The sequence below is a fragment of the Protopterus annectens genome, chromosome 1.part1 (assembly GCF_019279795.1).
Source record: "Protopterus annectens isolate FY-2018-M chromosome 1.part1, PAN1.0, whole genome shotgun sequence".
NCBI classification, from domain to species: Eukaryota; Metazoa; Chordata; order Ceratodontiformes; family Protopteridae; genus Protopterus; species Protopterus annectens.
In genome coordinates, this window is record NC_056726.1 from 1,600,480,770 (window position 1) to 1,600,495,601 (window position 14,832).

Here is a 14,832-nt window from a genome sequence, read left to right on the forward strand (position 1 = left end):
TAAGCAGATCCCTTCTCATGCCTCACAAGTGGTCCCACAGCCAAAAAGTAGCAGTAGAAATTCCCAGCAGATGGGGCCAGCCTTGATGCAACCTCTTTGCATTCCCTCTAAACAAATGCAGCAGCTATTTTGCCCTAATCCCCCTGACAGGGGAATCCCCGAGGGATGCTCTCATGCACGATTGGCCTCCCGGTCTCCTGTATGCCATTCCACCCACCCCCCCTTGATCCCCAAATTTCTTCAGAAAGAAAACAGGTTGAAGAGAACAGTAATCCTCATTGCCCTATTTTGGCCTTGACAAATCTGGTTTCCCTTCCTTTGGCCTCATTTGCAGAAGAAACCCTGGATTCTGGAACCCACTCCAGACCTCCTGTTACACTCAACAAGAATGATTTGTCCCAATCTTTACAACATCAAGCTGATGGCTTATTTCCTCCAATTCCATTTATAGACAGCCTATGCTGTCCTCCCCAGTCCTTCCTATTTTGCTATCCTCCCATAAGCCATCCACTCAAAAACTTTATAGGAGCAAATGGAACAGGTTTGTAATCTGGACACACAACACGATGTAGATCCCTTCACAGCACCTATCCACTCTGCTCTAGAATTTTTGCCACACCTCTTTGATAATGGGGCAGCTGCCTCTACGATTAGAGATCAGTTAGCAGCTATCCCTGATTTTCACATTGGAAAAGATAACTCGTCACTGATTTCCTACAAACTTTGCAAAGCCTTCTTGAAAGGAGACCCTATTGCTAAGGCCACCTCACAAGCATCACTCTCCTCCATGGGACCTAAACTTGGTGCTACGTCTTGTTCAGCTCCGATTTGAACCCACAGCGACATGTGATATAACATTTTTGTCTTGGAAGACCATCTTCCTGGTGGCCAGTACATTTGCAAGAAGAGTATCAGAGATTCAGGCTTTATCTTCCCAAACTCCTTACCTGATTTTCCATAAAGGCAGAGTTTCCTTGTGCACCAACCCCTCCTTTTTATCTAATTTTTTTTCAGAGACTAGTAGCAATCAAACCATTAACTTGCCCGTTTTTTTCCCCCTAACTTCAGTAACATAGGTGAATGTGTACTGTATTTGATGGATGTCCATAGGCAATTACGTTTTTATCTACACTGGACAGAAGATTTTAGGAAGGCAAATAAATTGTTTATTTCCTTGCAGGCCCTAGGAAAGGCCTTCCAGTATCCAAAGTTACTCTGGCAAAATGGCTCTCTGATTGCATTTCTTTCATCTACACCAAACAAGGTGTAGATCTTCCAAACCTATTCGAGCTGACTCAGCCAGGGCCATGGCCACTTCAGCAATTTTTCAGGCTAATGCATCCATGGATAAAATTTGTGCAGCGGCCACATGGGCTAATTGTCATACCTTTAATGCTCATTAAAAATTGGATTTGGTCTCCAGAGGAAGATTTTCCTTTGGTTCGATGGTTCTGAGAAACATCCTTTCATGAGTCCACCCAGGATAAAGGTAGCTGGGAACCCTGCCCCATATGTAAGGATGAAATGAAAGACATTATGTACTCACCATAATTTTTCCATCTGTATTGTTGATTTTCATTTCTCCTCACATCCCCTCCCTCTAAGCCCCTGACCCTTTGCTTCTGGTAGAGCGGGAAGCTTTATTGCTTTGGTTACCTTTCTGCATACTCCAGAAATGGTCTCCTTATGGGCTTTTTCATGTAATTTTTTCTCCATGTTCTCCATCTGGAGAAAGTCTTAGCAAACAAGATCTGAGATGCATTATGGGTAAGGGGAGGTTTCCAAGAGCTTGCCTTGTAGAAGCACGTTAATAGCTGCATAGAGGCAGCTGTACCCACCAGGAAGAAGTACAGAACTAACTCAAAAAACAAGCCACCCTGGTGGGATCACAAAATCAGTTGGCTGTATAACAGGAAGAAAATCATGACAAAAATTAGGAGTTGCAGCACCCAGCAAGGATAAAAGCACTATCATTAAAATAACCAAACAACTTAGAGGACAAATAAAGTCTACCAAAGCCAAATTTGAGGCAAGTTTGGCCTCCTAGGCCAAGAACAACCACAAAGCATTCTTTAGCTATGTCCGCAACCTTAAAGGCAATACACAATTGTGTGCAGAGCACATTGTAAATGGAGCCACCTATACTGAGCCAGAAGATATAGCAAACCTCCTGGCTGATAAATTCAGCTGCAACTTTGCTCCTCTCTCCCCCCTCAACCTTCCCTCTGGAAATATCATCAAATACAACTCCCCCTACTATCACTAGGGAACAGGTCCTTAATGCTCTCTTTAAGAGAGAAACTAAGCTAAAATATTATAAGGAACACACTTTTTATTCACAGCATGAGTTACTTTACACATGTCAAGAAAGTAATGGAAGTAATTTAATATAACATTGATTGTATTACATCATTTTTTCCCATATTGAGTCTTAACTTACTTATTTGTGTTTCATTTATAGGAAGAATATGAAGACTCCAGTGGAAATGTTGTTAACAAAAAGACATATGAGGACTTGAAACGGCAGGGTCTGCTGTAAGAGATGCAAGCATCAGAAGCTGACCATAAGCAAGAATTTTATAAAATACAAATTAATTTTTTCCATATTTTAATACATTCTTTACACTTGTACGGTTTAGTTGACAGCGACATTCAATTCCTCCTGTTGTCGGTAGTATACCATAGATTCCAGCAGCTTTCCTTCTATTCCATTTAGGAAGAATTGGTCACTGCTGTACTGATTAATAGAAGTGTGAAATGTTTAAAATAAAAAAAATATTGAAAACTCTCTAGTTAATTTATTGTATTTGTCTCCTATGTAACATTGCTTATTGTAACACTATAGCTTGGATACTACACTGCTGCATGATACAGTGTGTTGGTTTACTGTGTTTAATCTGTTTCTGTTCTGTAACTTAATAAATGATCATAAGGATTACTACTACAGTAGGATTCCTTATCCATAGGAATTAGCTACTGGTGGACGTTTGCCCTTTTGATCTGACTTAATAGAGCTTAACATTCCTGTAGTGGCCTGAAGTTCTAACCTGCACCAGGACAGTCAATCCTGTATATAGCTAAAAGGAAATAGCATCCTCTAACATTTTGGTTCTTTTCTGTTTCATTAAGCAGCTGATTATGTCATCTCTCAGTCTTTTCTAGGCAGATTTGTTAAATTTGCATACAACTGTGATATTGTTTGCAGTTATATTGTTGTGTGGATTGGTATTTTATTACCGATATAGATTTGTTAAATTTGCATGCAAGTGTGATATTGTTTGCAGTTATATTGTTGTGTGGCTTGGTATTTTATTCAAAAACAAATTGGCCAGCACTCAAAACCAGCATCCAACGTTGTATTGTGAAAAAACAGACCCATTTCTGCAAACCTTTGCCTTCTTCAGTGTAATTCAACCACAAACTACTTGATAATTACTTAACTCTCACATCAGTTAATTAGACTCCACCTCTGATAATTATTATTGATCTAGGATAAAAAAGTGCCCCTAGCCTGGTAGTCCAATCACAGTCTTCATTGTTTAGAATTTCATGCCACCCTAATTTTTTATGTTTGCAGTGACACATTCTATCTATTGCTGTGAAGCTAAGTATAGCAGTGGGATATTTAACAGTATCACAAAAAATGAACAGAAGGACCCAAGGACAACCAAAAACTCCAGTCTAATTCCGTCTTTAATGCCAAGGTAAAAGTGCTTTTGTGGCAAAGCTACTACATCGGATGTATATTGCAAACACAAAGACTGCTCCTTAAATACTTTAGTCATAATATCACATAACTATACTTCACTCTATCTTAAAGGCGCAAACAGTTAAAACTATCTAGATAATACATGATATGTAATGCATACTAAATAGCAAACTTGTCAATAACTAATAAACATTACATCAGTCATAAAATAAACAAAGTTGTAATAAAAATACAAAAATATTATTTCCTACTCAATGAGTACCTTTAAGTTTAGGTCTAATAGGTACTCTGTTATTAAGGCCATGTCCATAGTCTCCCCTGAGCCTGACTATCCATTTTCTTCTAACTGTTCAGTTAGATTTCTAATATCACCCTTCCTAATGTTTTCAAAAGTACTTCCTATTACCATAAACATAAAATAGTGTGTGTTGTCAGTGTCTAAAACATGTTTAGATAGTGCACTTACATTGCTGCTCTTAGCAGTATGATAATAGCGTTCATTGATTCCATCTCTGAGGGCTCTGTTTTTCTAGTGTAAAATCTTAAACATATGGGACAGTAAGCTACGTACACCACATGAGCTGTACTCGATGTAGCATGTACATTGAATGTATATAATCTGTCCTGATCAGGGTGATTAAATGTACTACTAGTATCAATGTACTTACAAGCATGGCACTGACTGCAGGCAGTAGTACACTTAGGACTAAAATCATTCACCTTGTTCCTAGGGAAACAAACGCATCTTCTCAAAGATTTCATGTTCTTATAAATAAGCTTTGGTTTAAAGTCTACTATTTCTTTCATATTATCGTCTGTTAAAATATTCCATTGCTTTTTACTGATGTCCCTATATTGTTTTATATCACTGGAATAATACAAACATACTTTCAGTTTATTGCCCTTCTTCACATGATTTGAATTAATTTCACTACTGGAATTCCTACCCAAGTAGGACTTGGCTTTACTAGTTCTTAAATTACTAATTCAACACTTTCACTGACTTCATCCTGAGCCCTACCCCCTAGCAGTAAATGCTTTCATTAAACTACGGGTCTACTTGTGTACTCAGTCTGGAAGCTCTATAAACTTGACTTCTAACCACACTTTTAAAAATATGCGGTGGATGTGTACTCTCCCTAAATAAAAGGTGATTACAGTGGCATGACTTTCTATACAACTGTGCTGAAATATTATCTTCTAAATCCAACAATACTTTAACATCTAAGAAATTTACATTAACTGAATTTCTGACGAGAACCTTAAGAATGAAGTGGTGTTACTAATATAACTAGGAAACTCATGCAATGTGTTGATAGGCCCCTTCCATAGAAGGAACGCATTGTCCACAAATTGAAGAGCTTAATGAAAGCATTTACTGCTAGGGGTTATGCTCAGGATGAAGTCAGTGAAAGTGTAATTTAAGAACTAGTAAAGCCAAGCACTACTTTGGTAGGAAATGTAGTAGTGAAATTAATTCAAATCATGTGAAGAAGGACAATAAGTTGAAAGTATGTTTGTATTATTCCAGTCCTATAAAACAGTATAGGGACATCACTGAAAAGCAGTGGAATATTTTAACAACAGACGATAATATCAAAGAAATAGATTTTAAACAAAAGTTTGTTTATAAGAACATGAAATCTTTGAGAAGATGCCTTTGTTACCCTAGGAACAAGGTGACTGATTTTAGTCCTAAGTGTACTGCCTGTGGTCAGTACCATGCTTGTAAGTCCATCGATAGTAGTAGTACATATAATCAACCTGATCAGGGCAGATTATATACATTCAATGTACATGCTACATGTAGTACAGCTCGTGGTGTACTTAGCTTTTACTGTCTCATATGTTTAAGATATTACATTGGAAAAACAGAGCCCTCAGAGATAGAATCAAGGAACCCTATTCTTATATTGCTAAGAACAGCAATGTAAGTGCACTATCTAAACATGTTTTAGATGCTGACAACACAAACTATTTTATGTTTATGGTAATAGGACATATTTTTGAAAACATTAGGAAGAGTGATATTAGAAATCTAACTGAGCAGTTAGAAGCAAAATGGATAGTCAGGCTCAGGGGAAACTATGGACCTGGCCTTAATGACAGAGTATCTATTAGACCTAAACTTAAAGCTAGATCATTGAGTAGGAAATAATATTTTTGTATTTTTATTACAACTTTATTTTATGATTTTGATGTAATGTTTATTAGTTATTGACAAGTTTGCTATTTGGTATGCATTATATATCATGTATTTAGATAGTGTTTTAACTGTTTGCGCCGTTAAGATAGAGTGAAGTATAGTCATGTGATATTATGACTAAAGTATTTAATGAGAAGTCTTTGTGTTTGCAATATACATCTGATGAAGTAGCTTTGCTATGAAAGCGGTCATGTTTTTACCTTGGCATTAAAGACGGAATTATACTGGAGTTTTTGGCTGTCCTTGGGTCCTTCTGTTCATTTTTTGTGATATTCACCTTTATTATTGTTGGACCTAAGTTCTGGTACAAGTTGGTGGTTGCTGTGTTTTATCTTTATATTTAACAGTATGTTTCTATAAAGCATTAAAGGAGTGATAAATTCTGATATCATGCAAATGTTCATAGATACGAGTTTTGAATTGTCTGGATGTTTGTCCAACATTAAAAGCTGAACAGGTACATGTCATTGAATAAATTACCCATTCCGAACTAGAAGTACTGAAACAGTAAATGTCAAAAACTCGTCCTGTGTTACAAGAAGTAGTAAGATGTTTGGTTTTCATAACTTTTACATGCAGAGCAATGCCCACATTGTTGACATCCTTCCAGTGGTCTCCCTTCCATTGTTTGTTGTTTCTCTATATCGGATTTAAAAGCCTTTTTATAATGATTAAGATGATTACAAAATCTTAAAAACATCTGATTCTTGTAATAATTCATCCTTTGATGAGCACATTCTCCGAATTCTCAAAAATTGTTATTTTGGTATGTTCTTAATGTGTGCTGGGTGACCTCTTGTTGCTTCTAACAAAGTATTGAATTGACAGTTTATTTCTGAGCACTGTGGTAGTTAGTGCCATCATTATTTTTGAAGACCAAAACATCCAAATGCGATTTTGAGATCAAATTTGATACTAAACTGCATCCTCCACTTGTTTTCATTGAGGTATTGTACAAATGAATCCAACTATTTTACGTCAGGTTTCCAAATCATCCAGATATCTACACCGTATGCTCATGGTTTCTAAAAAGTTATGATTAATATCACAAATAATCTGTTCTAAAAACCCATGAACAAATCAGCATAGATTGGAGGAAAAGATGCCCCCATAGCTGTCCTCTCTAACTGCAAGAAGCATTCCCCATTTTTGATAAGCACATGTTCTGCAAAACATAAAAAAGTATTAAATCCAAGGCTGTACAAAGGAATGCGATCCAACCAGTATTCCAAAGCCATTCATCCAGCCCAGAATGAAATATTTGTATACAGCACTGTGACATTCATTGTGCACATGTGCCATCCTGTTTCTAACTGTGCATCTTGTAAGATGTTAAAAAATTTGGTGGTATCCTGAATACATAAATGAGCTCCAGCCGGCAGTGGATGTAGGTATTTCAAAAAGCAGCCAGCGGTTCAGTTAAAGAACCATGGCCAGAAACTATAGGTCTACCCAGGAGGGTTTTTTTAGATCCTTGTGTATTTTGGGAAGCATGTAAAAATACTGATAAGTAAAATTTTTAACTGTAAGATGTTAAACCACTATAGAAATGACACCCTCTTCCAAACCCAAACTCAAAAAAGCATCTATGTCTTGTTTAAATTTTTTTTCTCAAAAAGTTTTATTTTTCAAATACATTTGAATGAATTCCATAGTATTTATACATAACATCTTAACTGTGTGCACTATTTACATTAGCCTGGCACTATTACAGATCTTAATGTATACAGTTACTTTATTAGTATGTCCAATCCATTGTCAGAGTGTTTGTATAGTGTCAATCAACGATGAGACTGTTCTCCAAGGGTTGTTGATAAATGGCTTTGGATAAATTGTTCTTTAATTTTAATTTCCAATAATGCTGTGGTCTTCAGTAGGCTGTAGAAGTTTTCCAAAGTTGGCATTGTGTTTGTATTCCATCTTCTTGTTATACACTTCTTTGAAATTGCAAGTATAGTCCATACTAGATACATGTTTGACCTATTCAGCTGAGGACCTTTGTTCACATTTAATAATACAAGAGCTTTAGTTAAATAAAATGATTCATTAAATAAAGCTTGTAGAAGGTTATTAATACCATTCCAAATTGGCTTAATTTTAACACAATCAAAGAAAATGTGGTTCCAATCTGCATTGCGTACTTGCTCACATCTCCAACATATTCCTTTTATGGAAAGTCTAATTTTACTGATTCTGTCTGGGGTTAAGAATTCTTGTTTAAATTTTGATTTGGGATCTAATACCATTTTTTGGTATAAATGGTTGTCTAAAAGTTGTTTATGAGCTTCTGTTAAATACATGTCCCAATCCCAAATTACAACCACCCCACCTTTATCCTCACTATTAATCACTATTTTATAAGTGGCCTTTAGATCTTTCAAAGTCTTTTGCTATAAACAAGATAAATTACTATATGAACCAACACCATATTTGAAATTAAAGTGAAAATATTTGAGTACACTCTGCTGAAAAGCTGCTACATATTTATTCATGGGAGGTACAAAGTTCAAACATCTAAATTTAAATTCAGTGTTGACAGATCTAGCTTTGTTATTAAAAAAAATAATAATTCAGCTTCCTACAAAAAGCCACAACATCTGTAACAAAAATCGTTTCTGAAACAGAATAAGTGGGCACAAAGTTTAAACCTTTAAAAATTCCATTTCTGTTGGAGATAAAAAAAAAAAAAAAAGTGAAAGAAATATGCACATTTAAATTTCGCTCTACGTTGGAAGCATGAGAAGTAACAAAGCATCTATTGTTGAGACATCTTTTGGAATGTTTGCAGCCAACCCTTCTACTGGATTTAAAGAGTTGGGAATGTTTTTCTTTTTGGCTGCAGTTGAGATTGTAACTGCCTCAACATCCATTTCCACAGCTGAGGTCTGTAAAGTGCTATCAGACTTATTTTGTTGGTGACTATCAGCTTCTTACAATTTTAACTGAATATTGCTGAGGTCATTGCATATGTGGTAATAAATGTGCCTCAGGAAAATTATAGTTTGCAATGTAGTGGATGTTCATCGTGTTTCACTGTTGCAGTCATTATTCTTGGGTTATCCTGCTGGCAGGCTACCCGGCCAGAATTCCAAAGTCTAGGTCGGGCGTCAGTTGCTGTCGCCTCTTCCCTGACGTCAGTGCGCCAGGGGTATAAAAGATGCAGCCAACGCCATTTTCTTCAGTCTTTCTTGCCGTGCGGTGCCCGAAGCAAAAGCAGTTCGCAAGTGCCAGTCGGCCTACTCCTGACATTTTCAAATTCGAATTTCAGATCCGAAGTCTTCATTAAAGATAAGTACCGCGTTGGGGAAACTTTTTTTCTTGCTCCAGACCAATGTCAGAAAAAGTTAACAATTGTATTTCTTGTGGGAAGCAAATACCTCATAAGGACTTTCACTCTTACTGTATTCCTTGCCTAGGCCCTGATCACAACATTGCTAGTTGTTGGTTTTGTGCTAGATTTAACCAACGCACTATCAAGCATCGGTTTGATTTTGCATTTCATTACTTTGGCCGAAGATTTAATTATATAATGCCGTCGGATCAGCCGACAACCAGAGTTTACAAAAAACGCAAGGACAAGGAAAAGGATAAGCATCTGAGGTCCAAAACCGACGACGAAGCCTCTTCTAGGCCAGTCGCCGGTTCGCAGGTTCTCAGTGAGGCGCTTTTGCAGCCCCTGGCGCCCACTACCTCAGAGCCACAGGCCGCTTCCGACTCCCACGTGGAGCCAACTGGGCCTCTGGATACTCAAGGTATTGGACACTCGGAAATCATTCCCTCAGATGGGTCCGGAGCTGCTGAGCAGGCATTGGCTTCTGAGGGTTGTCTTCAGACCTACACAACTATTTCTTAAGCCTTCAAAGACAAAGACTAAAGCAGTATTAAAGACAAAGAAACAAGTACAGCATTCTCCTGCACAGACTACCATGCCTAAAAAAACAGATGCTCAAAATGGCCGAAGACCTAATTACTTTGATCAGGGGTTCCCATCCCCCTCCTGATAAGAGGCCTAGGCAAGAGACAGAGTTTGATTCTTCTGATCAGGTTTCTATTTCCTCTGATTCCTCTTCTGAACTCGATTACTCCATGCTTCCCTATGAGGATTCTGATGCTGAGGAATCCATTCCTTCAGCCTCTCCTCCTGAGGATTATTCTTTTGGGGAAACCCTGCATACCATGAGGGAACATTTCCACTGGGAGAGCCAAGATTATTCTGAATCTAAGAAAAAGGCTCAGAGACTTTCTGTTACTTCCTCAGCACAGACCCCTTGCAATTCCACCTGTTCTAGACATTGTAGATGATGTATTTTCTGAGTCTGGCCTGTCCCCAGACTCTCTACCCCCTGCACCTGCTAAGCCAGACAGATACTACAGGGTCCCGGATTCTCATAAATTCCTGTATAAAAACCCCACTGCTGACCCAGAAACTATATCTCAGGGTCCCAAGGAGTTAAAGCTTCCACTGCAAAAAACCCTGTCCCCTCTGATAGGGATTCCAGGGCTCTAGACAGATGGGGGAAAAATGTCTACACTTCTGCTATCCTGGCTGTAAGGGCCTTAAATTGTCAGTTTCATATGCTTAAATAGCAGCAATATTTAATGTCACTGCTTAAACAGAAAATGTTGACAAATACTGAATGTCCAGAGAACAAGGAATTGCAGGATTTATTGCGTGCTGCTGAACAAGTGGCAAAGCATACTTTGCAATGTGGTTATGATTCTCTGGAGGCCTCTTGCAGGGCCGCTGTTACAGGTTCTGTTATTAGAAGGCATGCTTGGTTAAAAGAACAAAATCTGCCTGATCATGTTAAAGCAAAATTTAGATGCACCATTACAGCATGATACTTTGTTTGATACTAAAGCTGAAGAGGTGTTGAAAAAAATGGAGGATAAAGCAAAATCCATGCAGACAGTCAAGGATTTGTTACAGGTACAGCCACCCAGATTTAGCAGAAACTGACCTTCTAAAAATTGGTCCTTTCCAGTGTCAGACCACAAGGAGGCAGATACAGGCGTCCCAGAGGCAGAGCTCAGCCCCAAGGCTCATACAGGCCTAAACAATGGGGTGCTCCTACCTCCAAAAGCAGAGAAGACAAATCACAACCTTACAGGAAACAGTCCCAATGACTTTCCTCTACCAGATCCAAGCACTTTTCTTTTGGCAGCCCCCTTGGGGGAAAACTAGCACTTTTTTCATCAAATTGGCAAAGGATTACCCAAGACAAATGGGTCCTGAACATAGTGTCCCAAGGCTACAGGTTCCATTTCCACACTCTACCAAGGTCAAAAGGTATGCCAGACCCTGCCACACAATCAGTGGGCAGAGGCACAAAAACAAATTGCAGCCCTCATGGACATAAAGGCCATTCAACAAGTACCACAACAAGAGCAAGGGCAAGGATTTTACTCCAGACTTTTCCTAGTAGCCAGAAAGGACAAAACCTGGAGACCAATACTGGACCTGTCTATACTAAATATGTTTCTGGAAGTTCCAAAATTCAAGATCTTGACTCTACAGCAGCTACTGCCCATACTGGGCAAGAAGGCTTGACTCGTAACTTTGGACCTAAAAGAGGCATACCTGCATGTCCCAATCAGACAATCTTGCAGAAGATACCTCAGATTCATAGCTGGCTCAATGCATTACCAATTCTCTGCACTGCCCTTTGGCTTATCTACTGCACCCAGGGTCTTCACAAAATGCCTGGCACCAGTAATTGCGTTTTGCAGACAAAAAGGAATTCAAATATATCCCTACTTGGACGACTGCCTAATTCAAGCAGAGAACAAAGACATTCTTCTAAAGCATCTGGCATTTGTAAAAAGATTGCTAATTGGCATAGGGTGCACAGTAAACAAAGAAATCAAAACTAGTGCCCTCTCTAGAGATAATATTCCTGGGTGCAAGCCTAAATACAACTGCCCAGATGGCTTATCTCACGCCAGACAAACAAAAGCAACTGGCTACTTACTTCAAGAATTTGACAACAACAACCCACTTATCTGCAAGGAAAATCCTGCAGGCCTTGGGTTTCATGGCATCCTGCATTCTACTAATTCCATATGCCAGACTGCATATGAGGAAACTACAATGGTATCTAAAACATGTTTGGACTCAGCATTGCCACAGCATGGAGACAGTAATTGCACTCATTCCCTTCCTGCAACAGGAGTTTCGATGGTGGGCAGAAGCCTGTCACCACAACACAGGTCTGCCATTCAGTTTACCCACAGCCAGACAGACACTGACAACGGATGCATCAGATTATGCCTGGGGGGCCCATATGGCAGGAAAATGTATTCAGGGCACAGGGCCTGCAAACCAGATGCATCTTCACATCAATCAAAAAGAGATGATAGCTGTTCAAAATGCCCTGACAGCTTTCAAGGACCTACTTCATCCAGGACAGTTACTGATAGACAGGCAACACTACGGTTATGTGGTACATAAACAAGCAGGGAGGTACACATTCCTACCCCCTCTGCAGACAAGCAATGACCTTATGGGACACAGCATTGGCTTTTCAAGTTCACCTGCAAGCACAATTCCTGCCAGGAAAAACAAATACTCTGGCAGACTAACTAAGCAGAAACCTCATGGATCCCCACGAATGGAAACTGGATCCACAAGTCTTCAGCATGATAATAAGGAAATGGGGATGCCCAGACATAGATCTATTTGCCTCCCCTCACAACTGCCAATTGCAGAGATTTTGCACAAGGGTTTATCACAAGCAAGCATGGAAAGTGGACGCCCTATCCTTCAGCTGGAAAAATCTAACAGTATATGCTTTTCCCCCACTGCCTCTTCTTCCCAGGGTACTCCTAAAGGTCAGACGAGAAGCCAAAAATGATACTGATTGCACCAGACTGGCCACGCCAGCACTGGTACCCAATCCTAAAGAGCTTGTCTCAAGGTCCAGCATGGATACTGACTCAAACTTCTCACTTGCTGACCCAACAAAACAATCTGATCCTGCACAGCCAACTCAGGACCTTAAATCTGGCTGCATGGCGGATAATGTAGCCATTCAGAACACTCCTCTTTCAAAAGCTGTTATGGATGTTATCTTGGAGGCCAGGAGGCCCAGTACCAGAAAATCTTATGCTGAAAAATGGAAGAGATTCTGTGCTTGGAACCAGGAACAAGGCATTGACACATGTGTACCAAACCTCCCTCAGATTTTACAATACCTAACTGAGATGCTAAACAAAGGCATTTCTTTCTCATCTATTAAGATTCATGCCTCTGCCATTTCAGCCCCATTACAATATGGAACCATCTGTCTTTTCTCATCCTTTAATAAGGCAGTACCTCAGAGGGGCCAAAAACATTAGGCCTCCAAGGAGAGAATCAACTCCGACCTGGGACCCCAATTATGTTTTGGAAAAACTCACACTGCCTCCTTTCAAGCCAGCATCAACAGCAAATATAAAATCTTTATCCTGGAAAACAGCTCTGCTCCTAGCAATAACCTCTGCAAGGCGAGTCTCAGAGTTACAAGCACTCATGGCTGTGGAACCTTTCATCATTTTTCATCCAGACAGGGTTTCTCTGAGGACAAAACCCTACATTTATGCCTAAGGTGGTGTCCAGTGTGGTCCTCAACCAAACCATTCACTTGCCAACCTTTTATCCTAATCCACAGAACAAGGGTGAGAAAATTCTGCATTCTTTGGACATACACAGGCAGTTACGATTCTACTTGGACAGAACTAAAGCTTTCAGAAAGACTGAGCAACTTTTAGTGCCATATGCTGCAGGATCACAAGGAAAGGCTATCTCAAAACAGACTATTTCTAAATGGATAGGCCATTGCATCCGTTTCTGCTATTTTCAACATGGCAAATCAGTGCCTAAGGGCATTGGGCCTCATTCCACCAGAGCAGCAGCCACTTCAGCAGCCTTCCTCAGAGGAGTACCAACCAAAGATATCTTAGAGGCTGCAACTTGGAGTTTAGTGCACACCTTCACAAAGCACTACCACTTACCTCTTTACTCTAAGTCCAGAGCAGGCTTTGCCACTGCAGTTCTGCAGGGCCTCATAGCCTCTCCTAATCCTATTTAGCCCAGCCACCCTTCCTCAGCTTTGGGATTCAACCCAAGAGTAATGACTGCAACAGTGAAACACAATGAACATAGTACAGTTGTGTACCTACCATAAATGTAGATGTTTGAGTGTATTCACTGTTGCATCCCAGGTTACCCACCCACCACCCCCCTTTTCTTTGCTGGGACTTATCTGCACTTCTCTATCCTATACAACTTATTTGTTGTATTTGCTTGTAGATGAAGGACATGTTATTTTTGTGCATGCATTTTTATTGGCATATTTTTCAGCCTTCCAATTTGAGGGCACCTGACATCTGGGGCAAGAAAAACTGAGGAAAATGGTGTCGGCTGCATCGTTTATACCCCTGGCGCACTGACTTCAGGGAAGAGGCGACAGCAACTGACGCCGGACTTAGACTTTGGAATTCTGGCCGACTGCGGGTAGCCTGTTAGCAGGATAACCCAAGAGTAATGACTGCAACAGTGAATACACTCGAACATCTACATTTATGGTAGGTACACAATTGTACTGTACCTCTACCAATTGCACCATATTTAATAAGAATGCTGGTTCCCCAACTACAGAATTTATAGGCCTTTGTCAAGCATAAGAAGTTATGCAATTTCCTCATTGTCAGTGTTATAACTCAATGATAAGATCTGTGTTGAATATTCTAGATGCAATGTGATCCTATCTCGCCTACATTCTCTACAGATGGGTTCGGAGCCGATCCTCGGCTCCGACTCGGCCGTTATACAATAGAACGCAGTCTCTTATTGGCTGAGTTACCTCATATCCCAGGATGCACCACTACTACTTCCCCAGATCTCGTTTGCCACTTTCCAGCATAGACGTGGTCTCGG

The 14,832-nt window shown here is 39.7% G+C and overlaps 1 protein-coding gene across 1 annotated transcript in view; it reads left to right on the plus strand.

The window, feature by feature from the left end:
* SF3A3 (splicing factor 3a subunit 3) overlaps positions 1–2,788 on the plus strand; it is a 731,641-nt gene extending 728,853 nt beyond the window's left edge. The window contains exon 17 of the mRNA XM_044083506.1: positions 2,462–2,788. Coding sequence (XP_043939441.1) covers positions 2,462–2,539 — 78 coding nt within the window. The 3' untranslated portion in view covers positions 2,540–2,788. The remainder of the gene's footprint in view (positions 1–2,461) is intronic.
* Positions 2,789–14,832: the final 12,044 nt, after the last annotated feature.